The sequence below is a fragment of the Pelodiscus sinensis genome, chromosome 10, assembly GCF_052426305.1.
Source record: "Pelodiscus sinensis isolate ZL-2025 chromosome 10, ASM5242630v1, whole genome shotgun sequence".
Lineage (NCBI taxonomy): Eukaryota > Metazoa > Chordata > Testudines > Trionychidae > Pelodiscus > Pelodiscus sinensis.
Window position 1 is genome coordinate 17,175,653 of NC_143061.1, and position 25,413 is coordinate 17,201,065.

The 25,413-nt window shown below is 43.4% G+C and overlaps 1 protein-coding gene across 2 annotated transcripts in view; it reads left to right on the top strand.

Annotated features, from left to right (window-relative positions):
• The window catches only part of SLC7A14 (solute carrier family 7 member 14), a 95,874-nt gene extending 70,717 nt beyond the window's left edge, over positions 1-25,157 (top strand). For both annotated transcript variants that reach the window (XM_075937935.2, XM_089780764.1), the window contains 4 exons: positions 248-394; positions 1,310-1,518; positions 4,354-5,231; positions 13,351-25,157. In XM_075937935.2, coding sequence (XP_075794050.1) covers positions 248-394; positions 1,310-1,518; positions 4,354-5,231; positions 13,351-13,673 — 1,557 coding nt within the window. In that variant the 3' untranslated portion in view covers positions 13,674-25,157. The remainder of the gene's footprint in view (positions 1-247; positions 395-1,309; positions 1,519-4,353; positions 5,232-13,350) is intronic.
• The last annotated feature ends 256 nt before the right edge of the window (positions 25,158-25,413 follow it).

Here is a 25,413-nt window from a genome sequence, read left to right on the forward strand (position 1 = left end):
AAATTTGGTAGGAGGAAGTATTAAGTGAAAGCCTCCCCTATAGGCCACTGGGTGGGTAATGGAACTACTCCCTAGCTGCTACTGGAGGCCTCCACAGCTCTGGTGCATCTTCTGTCTTCACCCCCCTGTAAAATTAAAGCAGATCCTCCAGCCCTTGATGGGAGCAGGGGGAGGGAAAGCACAAGGAGCCATCGCTCGTCCTACCAGTTTTCCTTCATACAGTTGATTAAGTCAATTATCCGTGCAGGTGCTCAAAGGTGCAGCTACTTGTTTTTATGCCTTTATCGGCTTTGACATAATCGCCACCACAGGAGAAGAAGCTAAGAGTCCCAACACCTCCATTCCCTACGCGATCACAGCTTCATTGATCACGTGCCTGACAGCATACGTATCTGTAAGTACCCACTACATAAAACATATCTCCACAATGGCTTCTGTGCTGCTTCCTTTAGTGAGATAATGTGCCAGTGAGATCATATACTAAGTGTTTCCTGCTCTGGTAGATGTGCACGCCTACATCAGCCGTGGATGTGTTTGACTACATCAGTGCCCTTTGATCTCCCAGCCTGTTGTTTTCAAGCAGATAGTTTCATTCTGATGGGGATCCCATTTCCTGTGCAGGTTACATGGAACATGTGACAGACCGTCTTTCCCCGCCCCCCCCCCCCCCCCCCCCGCATAATCTACATCATCTGACACAAAGGGGAGGTCAGTGTGGAAGACTCCAGCAAAGCAAAACAAAACAGAGCAACAAGACACATTCCCCAAGCTATATCTTTGGAAGAGGAGCCATTCCCACTACAAATTTAGGCTGCTGCCCAAGGCAGCACAGATCATAGATCACAGGCAGTAACAGGTGTGGGTGGCAAGCATAGAAATGGCAGAAGCATTGTTCTGTTTCTCGGCATTCAAATAAAGGAGCATCTGTATTCAGGGTAATGGAACAAGATTGAATGAGTCAGAGAGGGGGAAATGTTGTTCTGACTGTTTAGCCAAAACCTATCCAAAGGCCACCAGGTTAGCCTCTTTCTTTCATCATGGCAATTACCAGCCAAGTCCCTTCAGTTACTCTGCATTCGGATAATTGCTCTGCAGTAAGAATATATTTTGTCCTTTGCACATAATGATTTAAGTAGGTTGTATAATAAACATAAGAAGCGCAATCATTTCTGAAACCACATTTGAAATATTTCTGACCTTCATCATGAGAAATTGACCTCGTCCACTGTGGATTCTTGGCAGAAATATTTGCTGTGGTAATGTACAATCCTCGGTACTGCTACCCTGGTGTCTTCTTTTGTCTTGATAGGTGAGTGTTATCTTAACTCTCATGGTGCCCTACTCTGCCATTGATACCGAGTCCCCTTTGATGGAAATGTTTGTAGCCCGGGGATTCTATGCCGCTAAATTCGTTGTCGCCATTGGATCTGTAGCAGGATTGACAGTGAGCTTGCTAGGCTCCCTTTTCCCAATGCCTAGGGTCATTTATGCCATGGCTGGTGATGGGCTGCTCTTCAGGTGAGTCACGCTTTTGCTGTCATTTCTTTTTATCCCCTTAGCACTTTGTGATGTGAGTTTATGTTAAAAATGACCTGCCAGTCATTTCATCTTTCCTATGGGAACCTCTCATTTGCAAGGTTGCATTTCTCTTTTAGCATGTATGTGAGCAAATAGCCAGAAAGCTGCAACAGCTGAGAAGCAGTGATACCTTGAGAAAGCTTCCCAGCAGCACAGGTCTGCTAGGAATCCTTCTCCGAAGTTCTAACAGGGGAAGGGAATCGCGTGGGGGTACTCTCAATCCACTCTTCCACATGCGCTGAGAGCCATCTCCTGCCACTGGATGGAACACTGGGACAATGCGAAATCAGCTTAAAAATCAGAACTGGAAATGTGAGCACAAATCAGAGCATATAATCTGGGAAATCAGGTGGGATCTACAAGTGCATTAGCTGATGTTAGAGTTTACATCGGAAATGTGTGTCTGCAGGAATGAGGGTGAAGTGAATAGTCTAAATAAGAGTAGCACATCCCTGTGCCTTGCATGGTCAAAATGACCGGGTCCTGCTCACACACAGAAGACTAAATGGACAATAACCCATCTACTAAAAAAACTAACTAACTACTCTCCAAGTAAATGTATTAAGGCCAAAACCACACTTTGATGTAAGACTTTTGCTTTTTTCCAAAAAGGCATGTTAAAAATTGCCTGAAATGTTCCTGGCCCATTACTCAGCACAGTGACTTAAATTATACCAACCTTATTACAGATACCTTTCCCCCACTGAGAAATGCAATCTGAGTTTTTTTTCATAGAAAAGAGAATAAAAGAAACAGCCAGAATTGTACAGAAATTACATCTATGTATTTTCCCTAAAATAAACTCACATCTAGATTGTAAAACCTGTAGCAAACTTTGTGTTTGCTTGTTTTATAAAAGAAAAGGAGTAATACTTCTACTGTGTCTGAGAATTAAATATATTCCATTTGACACAGCACCTTTACTATAAAATACTTGCACTGCAGAGCTTTGAATTTGCACTTTGAATTTACAATGAGTTAGGAACACTGTTCCCTGCACATTGTACGCTTGTAAGGCCACTCAGGGGAGATTCAAATGCCACCCAGCTGATTAGTAAAGCACCCACAGCTAGGTTTGTGTTTCTATTGGTGGTGCACATTTGCACATGCCTCAGTGCAGATAAAAATGTATTCTGCACATAAATGGAAAAGACTAGAGGGAACATTGGTTAGGACGCAATCCAAAACCCAGTGAAGTCAATGGGAGATCTTCCACTGACTTTAGATAAGGCTTTTTGACTAAAATTCGGGGAGATCCAAGGCTTGTACATTGTGATGCTATGTAAATACCACAGGCCAACAGATAGGTGTAGGTCTCCACAAGTTAAACATATATGAATATAAGGTAGGTCATACATGTGTTTGTAAAATGCCCAATTCTATAAATGTTTCCAAGCTTAGTGTTTTTTATCATGAGAGTCCCAGTTATGATCAATGAAACTATTCATGCTAGCAAGCTCAATAGAAAGGACAGCCATAGATGGCATAACTCCAAGTCTCTCCTCTGTTTCATGTGCACCTCTAGTGAACTGATGGGAGCACGGTCAGAGAGAGGGAGAATGAAGTCCTAAGCAAGTTTAAAAATACCCATCCTGGGCTCAAATCTCCTCTCATGGAAGTCAATGGGCATTGAAGGAACAGAAGTTTGACACCGTGTAGATTCAGACACGAGGGTTTATTACGCACAACACTGGTGGAGTGTCACTTTGCTGTTAGGCTCAGTGAGACACTGCTAAACAATTGTTTACAATAGATTATAGAGGGGGCCAAAGGGCAGAGAGAAGCGATGGGATGGGAGTTCCCGAGTCCCTGGATAGGTTCTAGCAGCAAGACAGAATTAGCACAATAAGCCAATAATCTGAAAGGTTACATCATTGCTCTGCCCATAGCTCAGGTTAACATGTTTGCTATTACACGGGTGTTATCCCTCAAACTTTTCCTCTTGTAAGGTGTAAGTTAAATCCTGATTTCAGGTCCATAGAAATGACGGTGGCACTTCCCAGACAGGTTGGCCCACAGGTACATTCCTAGAGGGTCTCAAAGCAAAAAGAACAGTAAGCAGTACACAGCAATGGCAATTGTGTATAGTTTATCAATGCGTCCTCTTGAGCTTGGGTTGGCATCTGTGAGGGATAGATGCCATAACTTATGCTGACATGCTAGCCCTCTCCCTGATCTCTGGTTGGCATACAGAGAGTATTACTTGTTATCTTGTCCTGAACCACGGAGTCCCTTCCGAGGCCCCTCTCTGTGAGTTATGCGCCCGTAACTCATGATAAGTCTCCAGTTACTGCTCCCAACCTGGGGTTGTGCTGTCTACACTTGTTATTGCTGGTTAAATAAACATGTCTGTTTCTTGCTTATCTCAACCTTTCTTTAGCCATGTATTGTCCATTGTTAACTAGGCCTCATGCCTCAGACCAGGCCCGTGGAGTTTGGGCATATGTGAAAGATTCTTAACAGAGACTGTGGTCATGATCTTAAATATTGGAATGTAGGCCCTTTAGGCATTTCACTGTAAATGATCTGATGCGAACTTCAAATCATACAGAGATGCCTGGAGTTACATGCTACCCAAAATTCAGAGGAGGCTCCCTTGTCATTATAATCATTTCTTTGGGAGGGTCAGGGCCTGGAGTTTTACCCAGAGAAGCAGTTATACTAGGGCTTAGTCTAGGTGCAAGTCCCAGTATTGTGGTTTTGCATCTATGTAAGTGTTACTGTCACAGGGAGTCTCTGCTGTGTGTGATTTTAACATTCTGTTTCACACTCCAGATTTTTGTCCCATGTGAGTTCTTACACGGAGACTCCAGTGGTGGCTTGTATTGTCTCAGGATTTCTAGCAGCACTTCTCTCCTTGCTGGTCAGCCTAAGGGATCTGATAGAAATGATGTCCATTGGCACACTCCTGGCCTACACTTTGGTCTCTGTTTGTGTCTTGCTTCTCCGATACCAGCCAGAAAGTGACATTGATGGCTTTGTCAAATTCCTCTCCGAGGAACACACCAAAAAGAAGGAAGGGATTTTAGCTGACTGTGAGAAGGAGGTTTGCTCTCCAGTGAGTGAAGGGGAGGAGTTTACTGGCCCGCTCACCAACACGTGTGGTGCAAAAAATCTGCCGTCATTGGGTGATAACGAGATGCTCATTGGGAAATCAGATAAACCTACCTACAACATCAACCACCCCAACTATGGCACAGTTGACATGACCTCAGGAATTGAAGCAGATGAGTCTGAAAACATTTACCTCATCAAGCTGAAGAAGTTAATAGGGCCACGTTATTACACAATGAGGATTCACCTGGGACTTCCGGGGAAAATGGATCGCCCAACTGCAGCCACTGGCCACACTGTCACCACCTGTGTGCTCCTGCTTTTTGTCCTCATGTTCATCTTCTGCTCTTTCATTATTTTCGGGGCAGACTATATCTCTGACAAGAGCTGGTGGGCTGTTCTCCTGGTGGTGTTGATGGTCCTGCTCATCATTGCACTGGTATTTGTGATCTTGCAACAGCCTGAAAACCCCAAAAAGCTGCCATATATGGCACCTTGTCTCCCTTTCGTCCCTGCGTTTGCCATGTTGGTGAATATTTATCTCATGCTGAAGCTCTCCTCAATCACGTGGATCCGATTTGCTGTCTGGTGCTTTGTGGGTAAGTCTTGGCTATTTTTTTTTTTTTTTTAGTGAGTCTGTTTTAAAGGAGCTGTAAAAAATAACTTCTCTGGCAGATGGAATCCTAGATGTCACAGTCCTTTTTCCCCTCTGCCCAACTTCCTGGCCTACCCTTCCTTTTCTTCTGCTTTTTTTCCCCTTTGTCCCTGCTTTCCCCTTATGTGGCCGAGATTTTTGAATACAGGTTGAACCTCTAAAATCCAGGACTCTCTGGCCCGGCAGCATCCGTGGGCCTGCCAGACCACAGATATTGCTGGACCAGAGAGCCCCAGCTGGCCAGGTTCAGAAGTGCAGCCCAGTCCAGTTGGCCTGGCGGAGCACAGCCTCAGTCAGAGCTGGCATGGTGCGGGTGCAGCACCAGCCAGGGCTAGCAGCAGAAAGCGCAGCCCCACTCAGGGCTAGAGGCAGCCAGGACAGCAGTCCCCGACAGTGCTGGTGTTGGGGGGCCAGCAGCCTGGGCCAGTGCCATGTGGGGTGCAGCTCCAGACAGAGCTGGAGGCAACAGGGCCAGCCCCTGTCCAGAGCTGGCACAGTGTGGGACTGGAGGCAGGGGGGCAGGCAGCAGGGAGCACAGCCCCAGCCGGGATCAGAGCCTATACCTGGGGAAGGAGCCTTGACCTCCCCTGGTTTGGCAAACTCCGTGTTTCGGGACCACTCAGGTCGCAAGGGCACTGGACCAGGGAGGTCTGACCTGGACAATCTAAATTCCCCCCAAAAAAGGAATTTTACTCATTAGAACAACTGGGCCATGCTGTCACTCTAGCCAGTCTGGCTGTGTCTAGATTGGCAAGTTTTTCTGCAATAGCAACTGCTTTTGCGGAAAAACTTGGCAGCTGTCTACACTGGCCGCTTGAATTTCCGCAAGAACACTGGCTTCCTACTGTAAGAAATCAGTGCTTCCTGCGGAAATACTATGCTGCTCCCATTCGGGCAAAAGTCCTTTTGCACAAAGCTTTTGCGCAAAAGGGCCAGTGTAAACAGCTCAGATTTGTTTTGCGCAAAAAAGCCCCGATCGCGAAAATGGCAATCAGGGCTTTTTTGCGGAAAAGCGTCCGTGCCAATCTAGACGCTCTTTTCCGCAAATGCTTTTAATGGAAAACTTTTCAGTTAAAAGCATTTGCGGAAAATCATGCCAGTCTAGACGTAGCCTCTGAGTTGTCAATTAGGGTTTACCACAATGCTTCTCCCCTCTACAGCATCTTCCCCTGTGATCACAAAGCACTTCACAAACTCAAATTAATTCCCCCCTCCTCTCCCGGAGGGGGCCCTCGTGTCATTATCCTCACGTTGCCAGCAGAGACACTGAGTCCGGGAGGAGTGAAGTGCTTTGGCCACAGTCACCCTGCAGGGCAGTGGCACAGCCAGGAATGGAACATCAGGTCTTGACTTGCAGTCTGACACTCTGTGCAGCCCATCACATTGCAGCTCCAGCAGTGCAGAGGTTTGGATGAACCAGTGGAAGGCTAGAGACTAGAAGCCTAGATTGCAGTCTGTCTTGTTAACCATCGGACAATACTTTCTCCTAACGCTACCACTTAAAAGTTAGCATTCACATTAATGTAGGTATGCATTTAGTGAGGCTTTTCCCATTCCCAGCCTTTTCTACAAACATTCAGACAGTCGATGTCGACAGTAAAATGATCATCTCTACAATCAGCTTCTCTCCCACCACTCACCCATGTACATCTCTTTTCCCACAATCACCCCCCACTATCATCACAATCGTAACAACAGCCCCACGTCCACCAACCCACCCTCTCCAAATGCCCAGGAAAAAAAGAATGGGCCATACAGAGCCGGCCCAAGCTACGGGCTGACCGGGCTACCTCCCAGGGCGCCCCATTGTAGGGGACGCTGCGCGGGGCTGCCAGGCCAGGCGGGGGCAGCGCCACACATGCGCCACTTGCCTGGGGCGGCACCACACATGCGCTGGGTGCCCTGGGGCAGGGCTGCGCATGCGTCATACTCCTGGGGGTGGCACCGCACTCCCGGGGCACATGAATGGCTCAGGCCGACACTGCATATAGCAGGTCCAGAAGATTAGCAAATCTGGGCCCTAGAGAGCCAAAGCAGGACTAGAATGCCCCAGTCAACCATCCCTCATGGAGAATACGATTATTTGTATTGTGGTAGGGCCTAAAGAGCCCCAGCCACGGAGCCCATAGTGCTTGTGTGCTGTACAAACTCAGAACAAAAAAGTTCCAGCCCCAAATATCCAGCCAGAAGCCCCGTCCCAATCCAGCCAGAGCTGAGGAGCCTACACTGGTTCCACCTTTGGCACAGGTGAGAGTTGGGAAGCTGCATGTCAGTGCTAAGTGTTATTCTGCTTACAAGATTAAGCCATTTTTAACAGTGAAGAATGGGCAAAGATTGACATCAGAGCTGACAGCTAGTTGGCCTGATCTAAATTCACGTGGTCCAGCTGTAATCCTGCCTAACAGGGTTTGCGATGGGGGAGAGAAGAGCAGCTCGGTGTTTACTAGAGTGACACTGCTGGACATTTCCTTCCAACTGGCAGCTGGGAGAAATGTACTCCCTTTGCCTAAATGTGAAAAACAATCAACAATGAGCACCCATCCCCCTCCATTTGTGTTATCAGCAGCAGGCAGGTTTTCCTGTTTGTAAAAGAATCCAGGTGCCCCACCCACCATGATAGCTGCCTGGGTCATCACAGAGCTGCAGGGCCAGAGCAGATTTCAGCAGCTGTTCTTTCACCTTCACTGCATAATTTGGGGGCTGCTTTCCCTAGCAAGTAAATTGCCTGTTTTATGAATCACATGTTGCACTAAAGCCAGTTTTTATGCTTTTTTCCCATCACTAATTTGGGTACCTGTTCAGATTAAGCGTTCTCATACATGAATCCTCAAGTTGTTTGACAGACTGTCCTCCAGGAGAGGTACACCAAAGAGATGGCTAGCGATAAAGCAGTTTATTCGGTGAAATGAATTATTCTCCGTTCTGTAGCTGCTGAAGGACACAGCCAAATTAAACTGGCTCTAAGCACCGGCCTGATCTCTCCATTACAGAACAGCTGAGTGACTCACATAGTAGAAGCGATAAGCTGATGTTATTCAGCTCATTTGCAACATTTCTAGTCATAGTCCCTGATCCACATGGATGGGCCCTGTGCTCCCACAGAGCCCTACTGATTTCAGTGGGACTATTCATAAATGTAAAGGGTTGTTTGGATCAAATTGTAGGATCGGGGCCATAGAGAGCACAGGAGTTACTCAATTAAAAATCATCCCAGATTTGGGTGCAATTTTCCCAAAAGGTCTAAGGAGCAAGCCAAGGAGTGAGCTTTTCCAACTGCATATTCTGCCCACTCCCAGGCTGTCGGGAGTTGATTGTCTCATTCCTTGTCTCAGGCCAGACTTCGTGCTAACTGCACCATTTAGGGTCAGTCTTCATTGCAGAGTTGACAAGAATTAGCAGTGCTTGAGTCCCTCCACCTGAGTTATCCTCGCTCACGAGTGCAGCCACAGTGCAGAATAACATCCCAGCTGCTGTGTTTCACTGCAGTCGCATGTGCGTGGCATTAAGACCCTTGGGGACACATCCCATCTGGGGAGCCACTGGAAGCTGAGCTGCATCCAAGGGAGGGGAGGAATAGCTCAGTGGTTTGAGCATTGGCCTGCTAAACCCAGCCTGATGAGCTCAATCCTTGAGGGGGGCCATTTAGGAGCCTGGGGCAAAAATCTGTCAGGGATGGTACTTGGTCCTGCTGTGAGGGCAGGGGACGGGACTGGACTCAGTGACCTCTCAAGGTCGTCCCTTCCAGCTCTGTGAGATAGGGGCTACAAAGGAGTCATCTTAGCAGTTGGAAGTTTTAGCCGGAACCCAGTGACAGGCCAGCCAATTAGAACAGAGAGCACTACCGCACTGCAGCTAATGTGTTATGTGTGTGGATACAACTTGAGTGAGGAGTAACATTCAACTCAATGTGCAACTCAAGTTACATCTGCAGTGAAGACAAGCCCTTCTGCTCTTGACACAGGAAAATGCTGTTCCATTCTGGTTAACTCGTTTCTAAAAGGTTATAAGAGAAGCAGGAGGAGTGGAGAGAAGGGCAGCAGAAAAGGCTAGAGGAACAGAAAGCCCTCCATGTGCAGCACTGTGGTTTTGAAAACAGACAAATGAAAGGTAACATGGTAGAAGTGCTTAATGAGTGGTGCAGAAAAGGGCATTAGACACTTTGTTTTTGCCCCTACATACACTAAAACAAGGGGAACCCAATGAAATTGCTGGCAACACTTTTACAACCAGGCAAAGAAATACTTGTTTTTGCTTCACACAATGCATCACTGAAGCCAAGAACTTACCAGTATGTTAAAAGAATGAGACATTGATATGAATAATCAGAACAGGCATAGTTACCCGAGGTCAAGGTAAAATAAGAATAAGATATATAAATCCTCATGCTTTGGGCATAACACAGTCACTATCTATTTGGGACTTGCAAAGTACTTCTGTGAGTAGATTATTCCAGGATTTGTCTGTAACGGGGTAACTTGCACCTTCCTCCGAAGCAGCTGCTAATAGGATACGAGGACTTATCCAATTTGGCAATGCGTGTGTCTGCTATGTTCCTAATTGCAGTGTGAGACTGTGTTCACTTTTCCTGGATGACATTGGTTCTCCCAATGCATGTAGCATCAAATGAGGATGTATTGTCCTCCCCAAGCCCAGCAGAGCACTGAACTCCGCAGCTTTAAAACTGAAATTGGGGCAAGTGGCAACCCTAAAAACTCATTTCCCTTAGGACCTGGAGTGTATTGTAGAGAGAGAGCATCTTCTGGGGCTGTTCTCTTGAGAAAGGAGGAGCGATACAGAATCTCTATGTACAATTCCAGAGGTTCCCCTGAGCAGACCTGTCCCAAAGGTGCTCTCTCTCTCTCTCCACTTCCCAATCAGACACATTGCGTCATTGCTGCACTCCAGAAATAGAGCAGTACATCCTGTAGCTTCGCAGCACTCACCCAGAATCTAAATAGTGGTAAACAATTTCATTTGTTTTGCTTTTGCTTTTTTATATCAAAGCAGCTCTGTGCCGCCAAGCAGCAAAGTAAACAGAGGGCTTCACAAAAGAGCTTCACAGGCTATATTTTTAGGATTTAATTGGACTGAGAGCCGACCAGCACTTCCCAGGGCTCAGCACTGCAGCTTCATTAAATTTCTATGAACAGGCTGACCATCTGGCAGTGCAGGAGCCATTGTTTTCAACCCTACCAGGAGATTTCTGGGACCCTGGCTCATCTATTTTTTAAGACTTCAGGCTGACTGGGCATGAGGAACTCGGCAGCAGGAACAGCAAGTCTTATTGCTTCGTGTGGCCATGTTACTAAAATCATCCAGCTTCTCAGCTTAGGCAAGCAGGAGTCAGTGGAGTTTCTGGTATTGCCAACCATAATTCCCTCTCAGCTGCATGGCTGCAGATCACTCTCCCAATGCCTTGAAGCTGCCAGGGGAGAGCCTTCCCCCACCCCTCCACTGGCTCCAGTACAGAGCTGCTACAAGCAGCAAGGGGGAGCCCCTCCCTGACAGCCCCAGCCACCCTGGTATTCCCAAGCCCCAGCCTCCTACCCCACCTTGAGCCCCTCACCTCCCTGCATACCCTCCTGCACCCCAAAGTCCTCATCCATGGCCCCACCTCAAAGCCCATACCCCAGCCCAAACCCTATACTCCTCCTGCATCCCAGCTCAGAGCCCCTCCCCAAATGTGGAGACTCCCTCCTGGATGCCAAACCCCATTCCTCCAGCCCTATCCCACAGCCAGAGTCCTTGCACCCCAACCCTCTGTCCCAGCCCTGAGCCCCTCAACTCCAGCCCTACTCTTGAGCCCACACCCCCAGCCAGAACCCTCACACTCTTTCACCCCAGCCCTCTGCCCTAGCCCCTTCCCATCATCAGAACCCCTTGGCCCCCCCCCTCCCAGCACATGCAGTTTTGTAATGTACACCAATATGAAGGTGATCTGTCTCGCATCCCCTCCACATTGGTAAACATAGGAAAATTCATTCTGCTCAGGGGATGGAAAAAATTAGAGGGAACACTGTTGCCAACCCCACGGATTTGAAAATCACAAGTCAGGCGATCTAAAACAGATTGGATTAAAATCCATGAGATTTAAGAGAAATAATGTATTCTGGGATCTTTTTAGTTGCCTTGTAGTGTTGGGGCCTTTACGATTCCCGTTTTTGAGCTTCCCTCCACAGTCTTGATGGCTAGAAACCTTATTTTTTTAAAATGAAAGTGGAATTTTTCACATAATCACCTGGCTCCAGGAAATAGGGCTTTAAGAAAACATACCAACTATCACAAGACTTGTGATTTTAGCCTCAGGATTGCAGAGAAACACTTGAAAATATGACCTGTAAAGCTTAAAAATATATAATATAAAAGGCGAATAAAAATAATTTCCAATACTTTAAGTCCAGTGATGTTTGCCAAGCTTGTTGGGGGTTGGGGAAGAGGGTTGGTTTTGGTTTGATGTGTACCCGACTCTTTTTTTGAACACTTATGATTAGCAATAGCTTTCTCTACTGTACTCTACTTCTGGCAGTGGCCAACACCTGGTTGCTCCAGAAATTCTGTGATCATATTCTGTTGTTCATGGGAGGTAATTTATTCCTGACCTCTGCAAGCTGTTCCCACCCTAGAGCATGAGAAGTCTATTTTGAAGGGGTCTGTATTACAAAATATAGCTCTTTTGCAGTAGCTGCTACACATGATTTTGAGGTTGGAGGTCACATACTCAAAGGATTGTTGACTCTCAGGAGAATAGCTGTACACTGTTACTTAAGAAACTTTGGCTCCAGTCAAATATAATGACTTCCTCCTGCAGCTTTAAATAAAGGTGATTTCAAAATAGCAACAAAGTCTGGTAGATTTAATTACCTTTCCCCTGTGGCTTACATGGCATCAGGTTAGTTATCAACCACAGACAATTACTAAAGAAAGGTAGCTTCTCTTAAATATAATTGCATCCCCTACAGCTTCTATGGTGAAAGGGCCAAAGTGGGTAGAGTTTGTTTTACCTTTGCTGTTGTAGTCATGGTGTGTGAACTCTCTGTTAACTCACATGATGACATCATTTACAGCCACAGCTGAAACAGACCCCAGCAGATGTAAATCCTGCAGGAACACATCTGATTGATTCTTGAATCTATTACCAGTTAAGGATCTTAAATCTCCATGTACTTGGGCTTCTGGAAAAAACATTTCATGCTTTCATTTCATGGAGGGAGAGTGCAGTGTCACATGAGAAGGGAGTGAGAAAGCCACACCTGAAAAGAAACGCCTTAGAGCAACAGAAGGACAGGGTTTCTGTATCATTTTAGCATTGAACATATTTAACCTTATGACTATGAAGTACATTGGCTCTGTGCAAGGAACAGCATGTGAGAGAGGGTGAGAATGCAGAGAACACTGAACAGACTGAAGAGAAAGGGTATCTGGGGAAGATAAAAGTAAGAAAATGCAGTTTGGGAAATTTATCACCAATCTGATGGCTTTTGATGTTTTTCTTCAAGCCCCAGATCCTGGAGTCACGTCTTTGTGAACATTTCACCTCGTGTTTAAAGCGATAAGTATAGTTCTAGCTTCTAGCCCTTGTGTTTGCAGAGAGAAACTTTAAATTGTAAACCCCAGAAGTGTATTATTTTACAATCTCATGATTTTTAAACCCATCTCATCACTTTTGGGGCCTGATATTGCATAGACCAGATGCTCAGCTGATGCAAATCAACGTAATTCCACTGACTTCAATGACATCCCTGGAGTGCTGCTAGACTGATGTAGACTAGCTGCCAAATATCCCACGGGAGAGTGATGGTACCTAACTCCAGTGATTGTGTTTTTACATTTATATGGTATTTCTTGTTCTTCTCTTCCTGCCACGTAAAATATATGTATTCCATATAGCTAATAGACCAAGACAACAGTAAGTACATCATGGTATCAATTTTATAAGATCACATGTGTTTAACTGTTAAATCTTTAACTAACCAGAACATGCCATTTGTTTATTCCAAAGTGTTTCCTTTCTCAGATAGTTAACAGTTGTGTCCCTTCCATATTCCCCCACTCCTCCCTGCCAGGCTTGCTCATTTACTTTGGCTACGGCATGTGGAACAGCACACTTGAAATCAGCGCCCGGGAAGAGGTCCTTCATCAGAGCACATACCAGCGCTATGACGTGGATGTTGACCCATTCTCGGTCGAAGAAGGCTTTTCCTATGCTAATGAGAGTGACCACTACCAGGACTGGGCACCTTCAGAAGACAAAGGCTTCTCTTACCAGCAGATGTCAGAAGCAAAGGAAAGCAGTCGGACGAGTAGCAAATCGAAAAGCAAAGGCAAACACAAACAGAACTCTGAGGCCCTGATTGCAAATGATGAGCTTGACTACTCACCAGAGTAGACCTAACACCCACAAAACCACAATGCTATTTCTCACTAACCTAACCCTTGGGCTAGAATGTGAAGGCTTCTTTGGCTCTCATTTTAAATTCCACCCTTCCTAAAACTCCCAAAATCACATCACTTACTTGCTCACTTTTTTACTCTTCAGGTTAGTTCTATAAAATTTGTATCCTGAATTTTGAGATTGTCACACTGAACAAAACAAGAAAGTGACCCATTCTGAGTCCACCAGTGTGGCCTGTCTTGGTGAATATTACCAAGAGGGCCAGCAGATGGATGGATTGGCTGACTGGCAGATTCTTTCTATGTCTATTAAGCATTCTGTTGACCTCTTTTGACATCACTGACAATGAAATTTAAATGAGAGATGTGCCAAATAGGGCAAGTGTTGTGTGAGCAGTTACACGAGCAGCTGATCTTATGGGGTCATGAGACATACTCTCTGTTCTTTCCATAGAGAATATTTACCCCATGACTATACTGGTGTGGACCAACATATTTGGCATTTTCTTAGCAAGTATATTTTTTTCCCTTAAACTTATAGAAAGAAAACTTTTGCTAGCTAGGGATAAGCACACTGAGGCAGTAAAACATTTCCCAAGGGAATCTCAGGAGCAGATTAAAGGTGGATTCAGGGATCTTGGTCTCATAGAGCAAAATGTTCATCCTCCATTTTAGCACCCACTGCAAACACCATAGCGAGGGATGAGCCTGAACCAAACTCCCTGAATGTAAACACCCCACGCTCTGGAATTAAAACGCAATCTTCATAGTTTGCACCATATTCTAGAACAGACCGAAGGAAAAACTTCAGATCCCAGCACACCTGGGTTTCTTAGATCCGGATCTAAATTTTGTGGTTTGCGCACATCTTTCACTATGATGAGAGTCACTCCTCATCTAGACTTAATTCATTCCACTATATAATACTCATCAATTTCAAACTCCATTTCTCTTGGCACCATCGGTACCAAGGCTTGGACTCCATTGCCATCATTATGTGTCTTCTACTGATTCACTGATCCTCAATAGTTTGTCATTCAGATGGGCTAAGTCTAGACTGGCCCCTTCTCCGGAAGAGGCATGCAAAGCAGGCAAGTCAGGAATAAGAGATCCTCCGGAAAAGGGCTTTATTCCGGAGGATCGCGCCAGTCTAGACGCTCTTTTCCGGGTTTTCCCCAAGCCGGAAAAAAAGTGGCGGCCATGTTTATTTAAATCCCGCGGGGGATATTTAAATCCCCCGCAGATTTCCCTATTCTGACTTGCCTGCTTTGCATGCCTCTTCCGGAGAAGGGGCCAGTCTAGACGTAGCCATGATGTTTCTATTTATTACTTCATGTCACATCTGTCATTAATTAGATCATCACTGGACAATATTCGTGGCAACTGTAGATAACTGGGCCACTGACATTTCATTCTTTGCCATACTCTGTACTTTGTATTAAGGATCCTTACCTCATCTATGTTGGAGATTTTCAACCACTGGACTGTTAGGTGCTGCTATGAAAAATACGGAAGTGCAGTTAGTTGCTGTGGTGACTAAAATTCCGTAGTATCACACCTCACTTTGAAACCAAATGGAACAGGCAAAGAGGGACGGGGCGTTCATATAACACAAGGCAGGGATTCTTAGGAGATGAATGTTCATTGATAGTTAATCCACTGGCTACCAATAGAAAACTGGCCCAAAACTCCCAGCAATGGGAATGGGAATTATGCCTTAGTGAAGACTGCAGGATCAGACCTACTAGAAATAATGCAGCCTTCTCATATCTAATTACAAGCTTGATTGGCCAAACTCATTGGAGTAGCTCCATTGAAGTCAGTAGAGTTATGCCAGGAATAACTTTGGCCTCCTGTGTCTTTTCCTTTCGATGTATAACAGAAACATTATTAACTAAACTCTGATAGGAGTTATTCTGATTAAAAATTGGATGTTTCTGAGTCACTCTCTCCCATCCATGGTTTTATTTATTTAGTAATTTAAATGCAAGATTCTGAACTTGGCACATGTACAGAATATGCAATCGCAGTAAACAGTAAAGTGAAACAGAATCAAAGCAGAACCCCACCCTCCCAAACTGGGGCTCACTTCCCCAGACAAAGCCAGAGATAAATATTTTCAAAGCTGCCTAGGGGATTTAGATGTATAATTCATAGCCAAATTAATGAATAGTGTATCTCAGTCCATTAAGCAGGTCTGGAAATCTCACTCAGAATATAAAGCTGGCTTTGCAGCCTGACCTGATAGCCAGCAAATTTAGGTTCAGCTAGACCCGCAAAAGGATACACAATGGGCCTTTCTGAGATCATTCTCCTGCCATCCCTTTGAATTACAAAACTATCAACTACAACATCCTGGCTGACTTTGCAGAAGCAGCATCTGGATGGAAATCCAAGTCCCGCTGAATACAATGGGAGCCTTACCATTGACTTCAGTGGAGCTAGGATTTCCCTTTTGGTCTCTGATGTAGCTCACACCCACACTGTGCAGGACTAGTGGCCTCTTCTTAGCACATTTGGATTCTAATAGCTTTCAGAGACCGGGAGAAATGTTTATTGTCTCCCTCTTCCCTTTATACAATGTCTGCTCTGGTTCCCATCACACTGGCTACTTCTAGACTGGCATGATTTTCCAGAAATGCTTTTAACGGAAAAGTTTTCCGTTAAAACCACTTTCGGAAAAGAGCATCTAGATTGGCAGGACGCTTTTCCGCAAAAGCATTTTTTGCGGAAAGCGTCCGTGCCAATCTAGACGCGCTTTTCCACAAAAAAGCCCCGATTGCCATTTTCGCGATCGAGGCTTTTTTGTGGAAAACAAATCTGGGCTGTCTACACTGGCCCTTTTGTGCAAAAGTTTTGCGCAAAAGGACTTTTGCTCGAACGGGAGCAGCATAGTATTTCCACAAAAAGCACTGATTTCTTACAGTAGAAAGTCAGTGCTTTTGTGGAAATTCAAGCAGCCAGTGTAGACAACTGGCAAGTTTTTCTGGAAAAGCGGCTGATTTTCCCGAAAAACTGGCCAGTCTAGACACAGCCCTAGTGTATAGACATAAGAATGGCCATGCTGGATGAGACCAATAGTCCAGCCAGCCCAGCAGCATGTCTTTCAATGGTGGCCAATGCCAAATGCTTCAGAGGGAAGAAACAGAACTGCTAATCATTGAGTGAGCAATTCCCTGTCATCCACTCCCAGCTCCTGGCGAACAGGCTAAAGACATTCAGGGCATAGGGTCGCATCTCTAGTGTAAATTATCTATGACCAGCTTGCATACAGATGATCCATTCTTAGCTCAATGTCTCATACAGCAGTTCTGGCTTTAAATGATTACAATACAAAAAAAATCCAAAACATGTTTTTAATTAACTTACCTAATATCCAATGCCTAAGAATGACTACTTTCTCAATTGTTGAAAGCTACAGGGCTAATTTCTGCCCCCTCCATTGTACAAGGGTAATCCAGCAAACTCCACTGACCTCATTATCTTTGTTCCTAATCTACATTGCTGCAATCAAGAATCCAATCAGGCCCACAATTCTCACAGCCATTCCCTCCCAATGCTTAGCAAAGACAAAATCCATGGTGCATATTCAGGTGAATTTTACTCATGTCACTTTGCCATTTGAATAGGAAAAACCTTCATGCCATTTTAGCATGAACATTGTGCATTTGCCAAATTTATTATCATCTGGGCTGAGGGTAAATAATGTTGGGGCTTTAGAGATACAGTAAGTCAGACAAGTAAGGACGTGACACATGATTAGTTTTTACTTTCATGAGCAGTTCCATGGAAGCCAGGGAAATTCCTGGGGTGAGTTTAGAAGCAGGCCCTCTAGGCAAGGTAATTTTAAGCCTAACACCAGATCCCAACTGGTGTGAAGTCTGGCCAGAGCACATACCCAGAGAACCTCTCTTTTACCTTTGAGATGAAAGCCAAGCCGGACACAGCATGTAGTCGCCATTATGACTGTCTAACATCAGCACACAACTAAGCTGAAATTCAAATGGGACATCTTAGAATGTCGCTGGCTGTCACATTTAAAAATGTCAGACACATTGCAAGAAACTGCAAATAGAAATAGATCCTTTCACAAGAAATTAAACAATGCTAGAATTCTCCACAAGCAATTACACATTTATTTATAACATGACACCCAGCCAATGTGCTAAGGATGCCATCCAAACTATTTATATACGTTAATAATAAACTCTGTGGTCTTGGAACCCTGCAGAACAACTGCTGGCTTCCACGAGGTCAGGGAGAGAGGCAAGGAGGTTGTGTCCCTTGGTTTACACACAACAAAAACACTGATATCAGTGCGAGTTTTCTTGTCATAAGGATTTAATGAGAACTGAGAAAACTCTAAAGGGTTTGGTCCATTAGTTATAAGTGGCTGAAAGGTAGGCACTAGAGCTGGGTATAATTTTTTGAGCAAATAATTTATTCACTGGAAAAGATACTTTCAGTTCAACCACATCAATTCACAGAGTTGGGCTGAACTGGGTGAATAGTTTTGTCCCTCACAAATGGAATTTTAAAGTTAAAACATTTTGTTTCAGCATTTTCAAAATGCTGTGTGGAGTTTCCATTTCACGGTGATATTTCATTTCAAAATTTAGCTAGTTACTTAAAAAACCAAAATACCCCAAAATAATTGTAAAACCCCCTGAAAATGAAAGGAGCTAATTTAAGCTACATTGAACATGTTTTGTTGTTGTTTTCAAATATTTGAGTTTGGCCACCAAACTGAAAAACAATACAGTTATGTACTCGGCGGTCTATAGTAAGTGAAAAGAGCTCATGGAAAAAGGTAACTTATTTGAAAGACCAAATTCTAACTTTAGGTGCCCAAATACGCTCCCAGTGTTACTGTTACAATTCTATAGCTGAGCTCACTAGTACCATGAAAGGTTCTATCAGAGATGGATTTGAATCAAATTCCTCCTCTGCTCAAATATCTTCAAATTTGGGTAAAATTTGAATGTCACAGTTTCTGTGTTACTCCCCTATTTCATTAATTGGTCATAAAATGTCTCTTGCTGGCATCTTTGGGGCACAACCGCTATTTTTACTTTCTTTCTGTCTTTTAGCTGCTTTGCTAGTTTCTAGTGGGAGGAGGGAATCTGTCTGCAAAATTAACTTTCAGAACTAACTCATCTTTCAAAGCTTTTCCTTGCCCTTTAAAACTTTTCACCTATCAGTTCACAGAGGCTTTTAAAAAATAATGTAGTATGAGATTTTCCAATATAACAGTATTTTCCCATCAGTTCGTTTAATTTCAACTAGCCAATAACTGACAAAGCCTTTGTGGAACAGCTGGAAGTTGATACAGATCTTTATGATCCTGCTATAATGTGGATTAGTGCCTTTGAATAGTGGAGTGCCCCATCAATGCAGTGTTGGGAAAGAAACACCCCACTAAAACATAGTGGGGAAGAGAGCGCGCACATGTCAGAAAGGTTGAAATAGTTCAGTGGACTAATGCATTAACCTTCATACAATGCACAGTCAGCCTGGGACACTTGTTGCCATGGCATGTTGTGAAGGCCAAAATTACAGCTGGGTTCAAGAAAGCACTAGATAAGTTCATGGAGGATAGGGATGCTGGGAATGGATGACGGGATGGATCACTCGACATTTGACCTCTCCTGTTTGTTCTCTATAAGGCATTTGGAGCTGGCTACCGCCATAGACAGTATATTAAGCTAGATGAACATTGCTCTCTCCTGGGATAGGAAACAAATGAAAGTGAATGCTGTGGTCTCATCCAGGTCCCTGTTCAGCATCTGTCCACAACTGAACTGGCAACCTGGTAAAGAGAGGACCCCAGAGCTGCAATGCCAGGACAGGAGGTTGTAGACCTGGACTGAGGTTAAAAGACAGATATGGGTGAATGCTGCATAGCACTTGCCCATACTATGCCAAGCTCAGTTCAATGCTGCATCTGTACCAAATTCACCTACCCAATTAAAACTAAGTGGTTGCTGTTATATGAAAATGTTTACTGTGCGTGTAAAAACTCTGATAGATTTTGGACACGTGCACTCTACATCCAAGGGCCATATTTTAATACACACAAACACATCCATTCACAACAACTTTTGCAATGAAACCAGTGGGACCAACCTTGCAATATTTACTCACACGAGTAGTCCCTGAGAGCCAAATTCTGCTTTTAGTTTCAGCAGTAAGTACCCAGAGTAACTCCAATGATTTCAGAATTCCTGTCAGTTGAATTACATTCTGGTGTAGTTATAATCAGAGCCTTGCCCTTCAATGTCAACAAAATTACTTATGTAAGACTTACTCATGCAACTAATTATTAGAGGATTGGGTCCAATAGAATTGATATAATTCTAACTGATTTTACAAACCCCTGAATTAATACAGAAAATCTAAAAGAACCTTCAATTTATGAGAAATAAATAGATAATAAAAACAAGACAATTAAGGATGGAATGTTCTGTGTATAATTTTATCTGTTGAAGCAAGTCAAAGAAGCCCCAAATTTGCCCACAGATACCCATGGGCTACGTCTAGACTGGCATGATTTTCCGCAAATGCTTTTAACGGAAAAGTTTTCCGCTAAAAGCATTTTCGGAACAGAGCGTCTAGATTGGCACAGACGCTTTTCCGCAAAAGCACTTTTTGCGGAAAAGCATCCATGGCCTATCTAGATGCGCTTTTCTGCAAAAAAAGCCCCGATCGCCATTTTCACAATCGGGGCTTTTTTGCGGAAAACAAATCTCAGCTGTCTACACTGGCCCTTTTGCCCAAATGGGAGCAGCATAGTATTTCCGCAAAAAGCACTGATTTCTTACAGTAGGAAGTCAGTGCTTTTGCGGAAATTCAAGTGGCCAGTGTAGACAGCTGGCAAGTTTTTCCGCAAAAGCGGCTGATTTTCTGGAAAAACTGGCCAGCCTAGACACAGCCATTGACTTTAACAGGAATTGAATAGCTGCACTGGAGGGCTGAGAGCAGTGTGACCTCAACTAGACTCAACACCTTTATATTTAGATTTGGGAGGAAGGATGTGTAGGCTCTCCTAGTTTTTATGTGATTTTTACCATGCTCTTAAGATTCTGTTTAAGTTACTGTGTGCATCTGTACAAACATATGCACAGTATAGTCAGAGAGAGAGAGAGAGAGAGACTACTCGTCTTAAATTATATTCAGCTGTTTCTTCATCCAGGGTTTCTGATTTGAATATAAGCACAAGGAAAGTGTACATAATTTGTACATGTCAACAGAGTCCAATGATAAAAATGTACAGGTTGAACCTTTCTAGTCCGGCCCTCTCAGGACCTGACCAATGCCAAACTAGAGAATTTGCCAAACCACAAGAAGACATTTAGAAGTAAATTAGAAGTAAATTAGAAGTAAATAACAGCACAGAACTCTGAGAGCCAGGACTGATGGTTGTAAACAAACTTTATAGAACTGCGGGAAACTTGGCCACATCCATGGTAAGTGGACATCCAGCTAACTAAGATCATGCCGGACCTCAAATATTGCTGGACCAGAGAGTACCGGACTGAAGAGGTTTAACTGGCACTGTTTTTTTTTTAAACTGAAGTATCAACAAAATCATATCCTTTATATAAACTTAATTTTTTATTCAAGTATTTGTATTTGATCTTCCACAAATATTCTCTCCCTGGCTAAAAGAGAATCTGAGGATATTTCCAAAGGGCCTTCACATAGAGCATCCACCAAGTTTTGCCCTCAATAAAGATCACAGGATCTGAGAGAGAATTTTCACGTGCACCTGTGGCATGAGCACCTAATCTGGGTTTGTATTGGCAGATGTGACATTGATACATTGTGAGGTGGATGGTACATTTTGCAGGTGCAGTTTGAGGTGCGTTTGAAAATACTGACACATAAAACTACATGAGATACCCACTGAGAAGAAATCCTGGGTTTTCACCCACTGAGAATCTGAATTTTCAGTGTGTGTATCTATTTTATCATCTCTAATATCGTTCCTGTGGGTCTGATACTTATCACGCTGAGCACCTCCAAAAAGATCATCTCTCACTCAAATTGGGTGCTTAGTAATTATGATGATAAATGTGTTGAAAATACCTATGATAGATAGACGACACCTCATCAGGTCAGGCCCAACATTTTCAGGGAGAAAGAATATGCCTTATTTTCCTGTACTAGAAAATAGCTCCTGTTCTAGATAATGCTTTAAAATAGTCATTGTAGCCCCAGTGCTGTAAGGTACTTAAGCATGTGCCTAGCCATAAACACATGCTAAAGTTCTTTGAGGAATCAAGGCCTATATTCCCTTGCAGCTTAAATGGCATGTACTAGAGTAGTCACCAGAAACAATATGTTATCGTTCAATCCCTAATAATACTTACATAACTGATCAAGGGCCCACCGAATATGACCAGGATTCCCTGTAAGTTGAGCTCTTATGAGGCTACTCAGGAAAGATTCCAATGCCACCCAGCTGATTAGCAGAGCACTCACAGCTAGATTTGTGTTTCTTCTGGTGGTGCACATTCACACATGCCTTGGTGCACATAACAAAATGTATTCTGCACATGGATGACAAAGATTAGAGGGAACATTGGCTATGACCCAGGCAATGAATATCCCTATGCTTCACTCTAGCAGTTCTGTATCCATCCATCCCTTCTTTTTTCAGGCATATTTGTGGATTTCAGCAAGTTCAAAATATTTTGTTCACAGTCACCTGTTATGTCATGGGCTATTAGAGGAAAGCATCTACTTGACTCTCATCTAAAAAATAAAAGAACAAGGGAGAAGAGGAAAAGAAAAGTGATTATGCAGGAGGGAAGTTTGTGTTCCAGTATTAACTTTGGTAGCAGTAGGAACAATGAAGCAGCATTTATAGGTATGGAAAGCATAAGACACATATAAAACTGAAGGACTCTGTATGGTAAGAAAAGGCTATTTCTAAAGATACTGCACAAATTAATATACTTTATAATCCCCTTGATGACTTCTAGGTGTAGACTAAGAAATAGTCACATATCAAGCTAAAAGCAGCCTGGATATTAGCCTGTGGTTTATAAAATTGACCTTATTCAAACATAATTAAAACTATGAATAGACAGGTATATAATAAGCTAGGATGGAAATGCCCAATTTGCACTGAGATGGGTCTGAATCCAAACCCTATATTCAACTACCATGAATCTGGAGGAAGTTCAGAATCCCTGAGAGTTGGGATCCAAGTCTACCTCTGGTTGCAGCTCATCCACATTTCCCCTAGCATCAGAATCTTGGGGCTATTTAATGTGCAATCAAGGCCAACATTTTCTGAAGTCTCCACTAATTCTGCATTCCTCCATTTATGGGTGACCAACTTGAGGTACTTAAAGGCCCTAAGTCACTGAGCTGCTTAGTACACCCAATCCCAAGCAAAGTCAATGGCAGATGTAGATGTCCAGCACCTTCTTAATTCCATGTTCAGTGTCTCTGATTGGACCCTCGGAAAATAGGGGCATGCAGACTTAATAGACACTTTTAGAAAATGTAAGTCCAACATGTATCCCTAGAATTCCAATTAACATTAATGGAAGTCACAGATTTCATTCCCTTTGATCAAGTGATGACTACATCTTGGTGATCATAAATCCTTCCCTTTCAAAGGAACAAGAATAGTATCCTGAGGAATCATAAATACTCTTTTTAGCCTTCTCCAGATTTTAGTCCCTCTCCAACTTTTTCGCAGCACTTAGTTACAACAACAACAATTTGATTACAAGACCCTTCATTCTAGCATCCTCATGGCAGAAAATAAGTGACATCAGATGTTATAAATTCAGCTTGTAAATTATCTTTACTTTTTCCATTTCGTTTGTTCTTATGATGTGTAACTTGCTTTTATGCAGATGGTATTTTCTGGTGTAACAATTCTCTGCAGTTTGGGTATGAATTGATGTATTTGTTAACAAGTTTGTTATATTATTATTTAATTTTATTTGTGGTTTCCAAAATCCCATTGGTGCACTGTACAATGGGAACTTGTGGTGTGTCATGAAGAAAGAAAAAAATATGCAGATGTTTTATGGAGTGATTTTTATTTTCAAATAAGTGTTGTTGATACTAATATATATATATATATATTGACTTATCAAGATACTAAGAAAAGAAATCTAAATTTACCAAAATGTGTATATTTTAATAAATGCATAAAGCTTTATTGTGTGCCTTTACATTTAAAAAATGAATTTATAAAGCAAGCCAGAGAAAACTGTGTCTTAGTATAAATTTCCATTATAATGTAAAGCTTTTAAATGAAAGACTACACCAAAAAAAGGAAAGAAAAAAAATCCCATATCAATTTTGTTAAACAGATCAGTATCTGAAGTTCTGATATTTTTTCAATGCTAAATTAAAGGTAAATATAGACAAATCTTGCCTTAAATGCTCCAAAATTTCCTTTATACAAGAAACATTTCAGTGGGCTGATTTTGGTATTTACTTGCATTGTTGTGAAAAATGGTTATTAGTTTACACAATAAAAACCTAAGAAAATGACAGCAGGTTGACTATTAAAGTTTTAAGTATCAAACAGTCAGTGTCATAGTCTGCCTCTTAGACTCGTTCTTTTACTCTCCCTTCCAGCAACCAAGACCAATGGTATCAGCTCCGATTCAGACCAGGAACTTCAGTGGCAGTTGCAGGTCCCACACCTTGATTGTCATAGCTTAGAGTGTGCGGATGAGAGAGGGTACACAAATGGCCTTTCTGGGATTTGTGTGTGCAAGAGAAACACCCCACTCTCTTGAGGGTTTTGTATCTGTCTCTTTCCATTCTGTCTCCCTTTAAAACTAGGGTGGGAAACCTAAGGCCCAGGGGCCAGATGTGGTCTCCAGATTGCTTGGATCCAGCCCCCGAGGCTCAGGGCCCCTCACCCACCTTCGGGGAGTCCATGCTGGTGCTCCAGGCCACCCCTCCCCCCTTCAGGGATGGAGCACACAAAATCTACTAGGCTGGGTCTCCCAAGGCGAGGGAAATGCGGAGAGTGTCTTTCTCCTTCTCCGTTGGGGGCCACATCAGTGAGGATTTGTTTGGGATTTTTTTGTTTGTTTGTTTTTGCTTCTTACTTGTGTGCGGCCCCTGACTAATTTTTCTGTGGGTCAGCAGCCCCTGGCCCAAAAAAGGTTCCCCACCCCTGCTTTAAAACCATATGCTGTAAGCAGATTCACAGTGCCAAACTCAGATAAAAACCTCGTCAAGGGCATGGACTGTTGTATTAATAAAATGTGGGGGTAAAAGGCCCCAAAGGCCGCTGGTTCTCAATCTTTTCCAGTCTGTAACCCCATGTTACAACAGAAAAAATGTTTCACCCTCTCTTCTAGCTGTAAGGAAAGAGGTGGTTGCAATTGCTGAAAACTGTTCATAATGCCCCCTAGTGGTCACAACTCGCTTCAGAACTGGTGAGTTAAGGAGCCCCAGCAACCATGGGGCCATGCTGTACTTTTGAATTGTTCTGCCCAGAATCAGTCACCATTTTTCTCATTTCATTTTAATTAAAATCAAAGCAAAACTCTGACCTTGCTATAAGCAAGCACTTTTTCTTTTAACATCGCACTAGAGATGTCTGGAATTTGTTGCAGTTGAAAAAAAATCATCAGTATCTGAAACCTACTAAAAAACTGTCATAAAATGTTCCTGAAATAGTTTGCTGACATTCTGTATTAATGTCTTATCTTGGGCCTTCTGTTGCTTTTTGTTTTCACCAATAG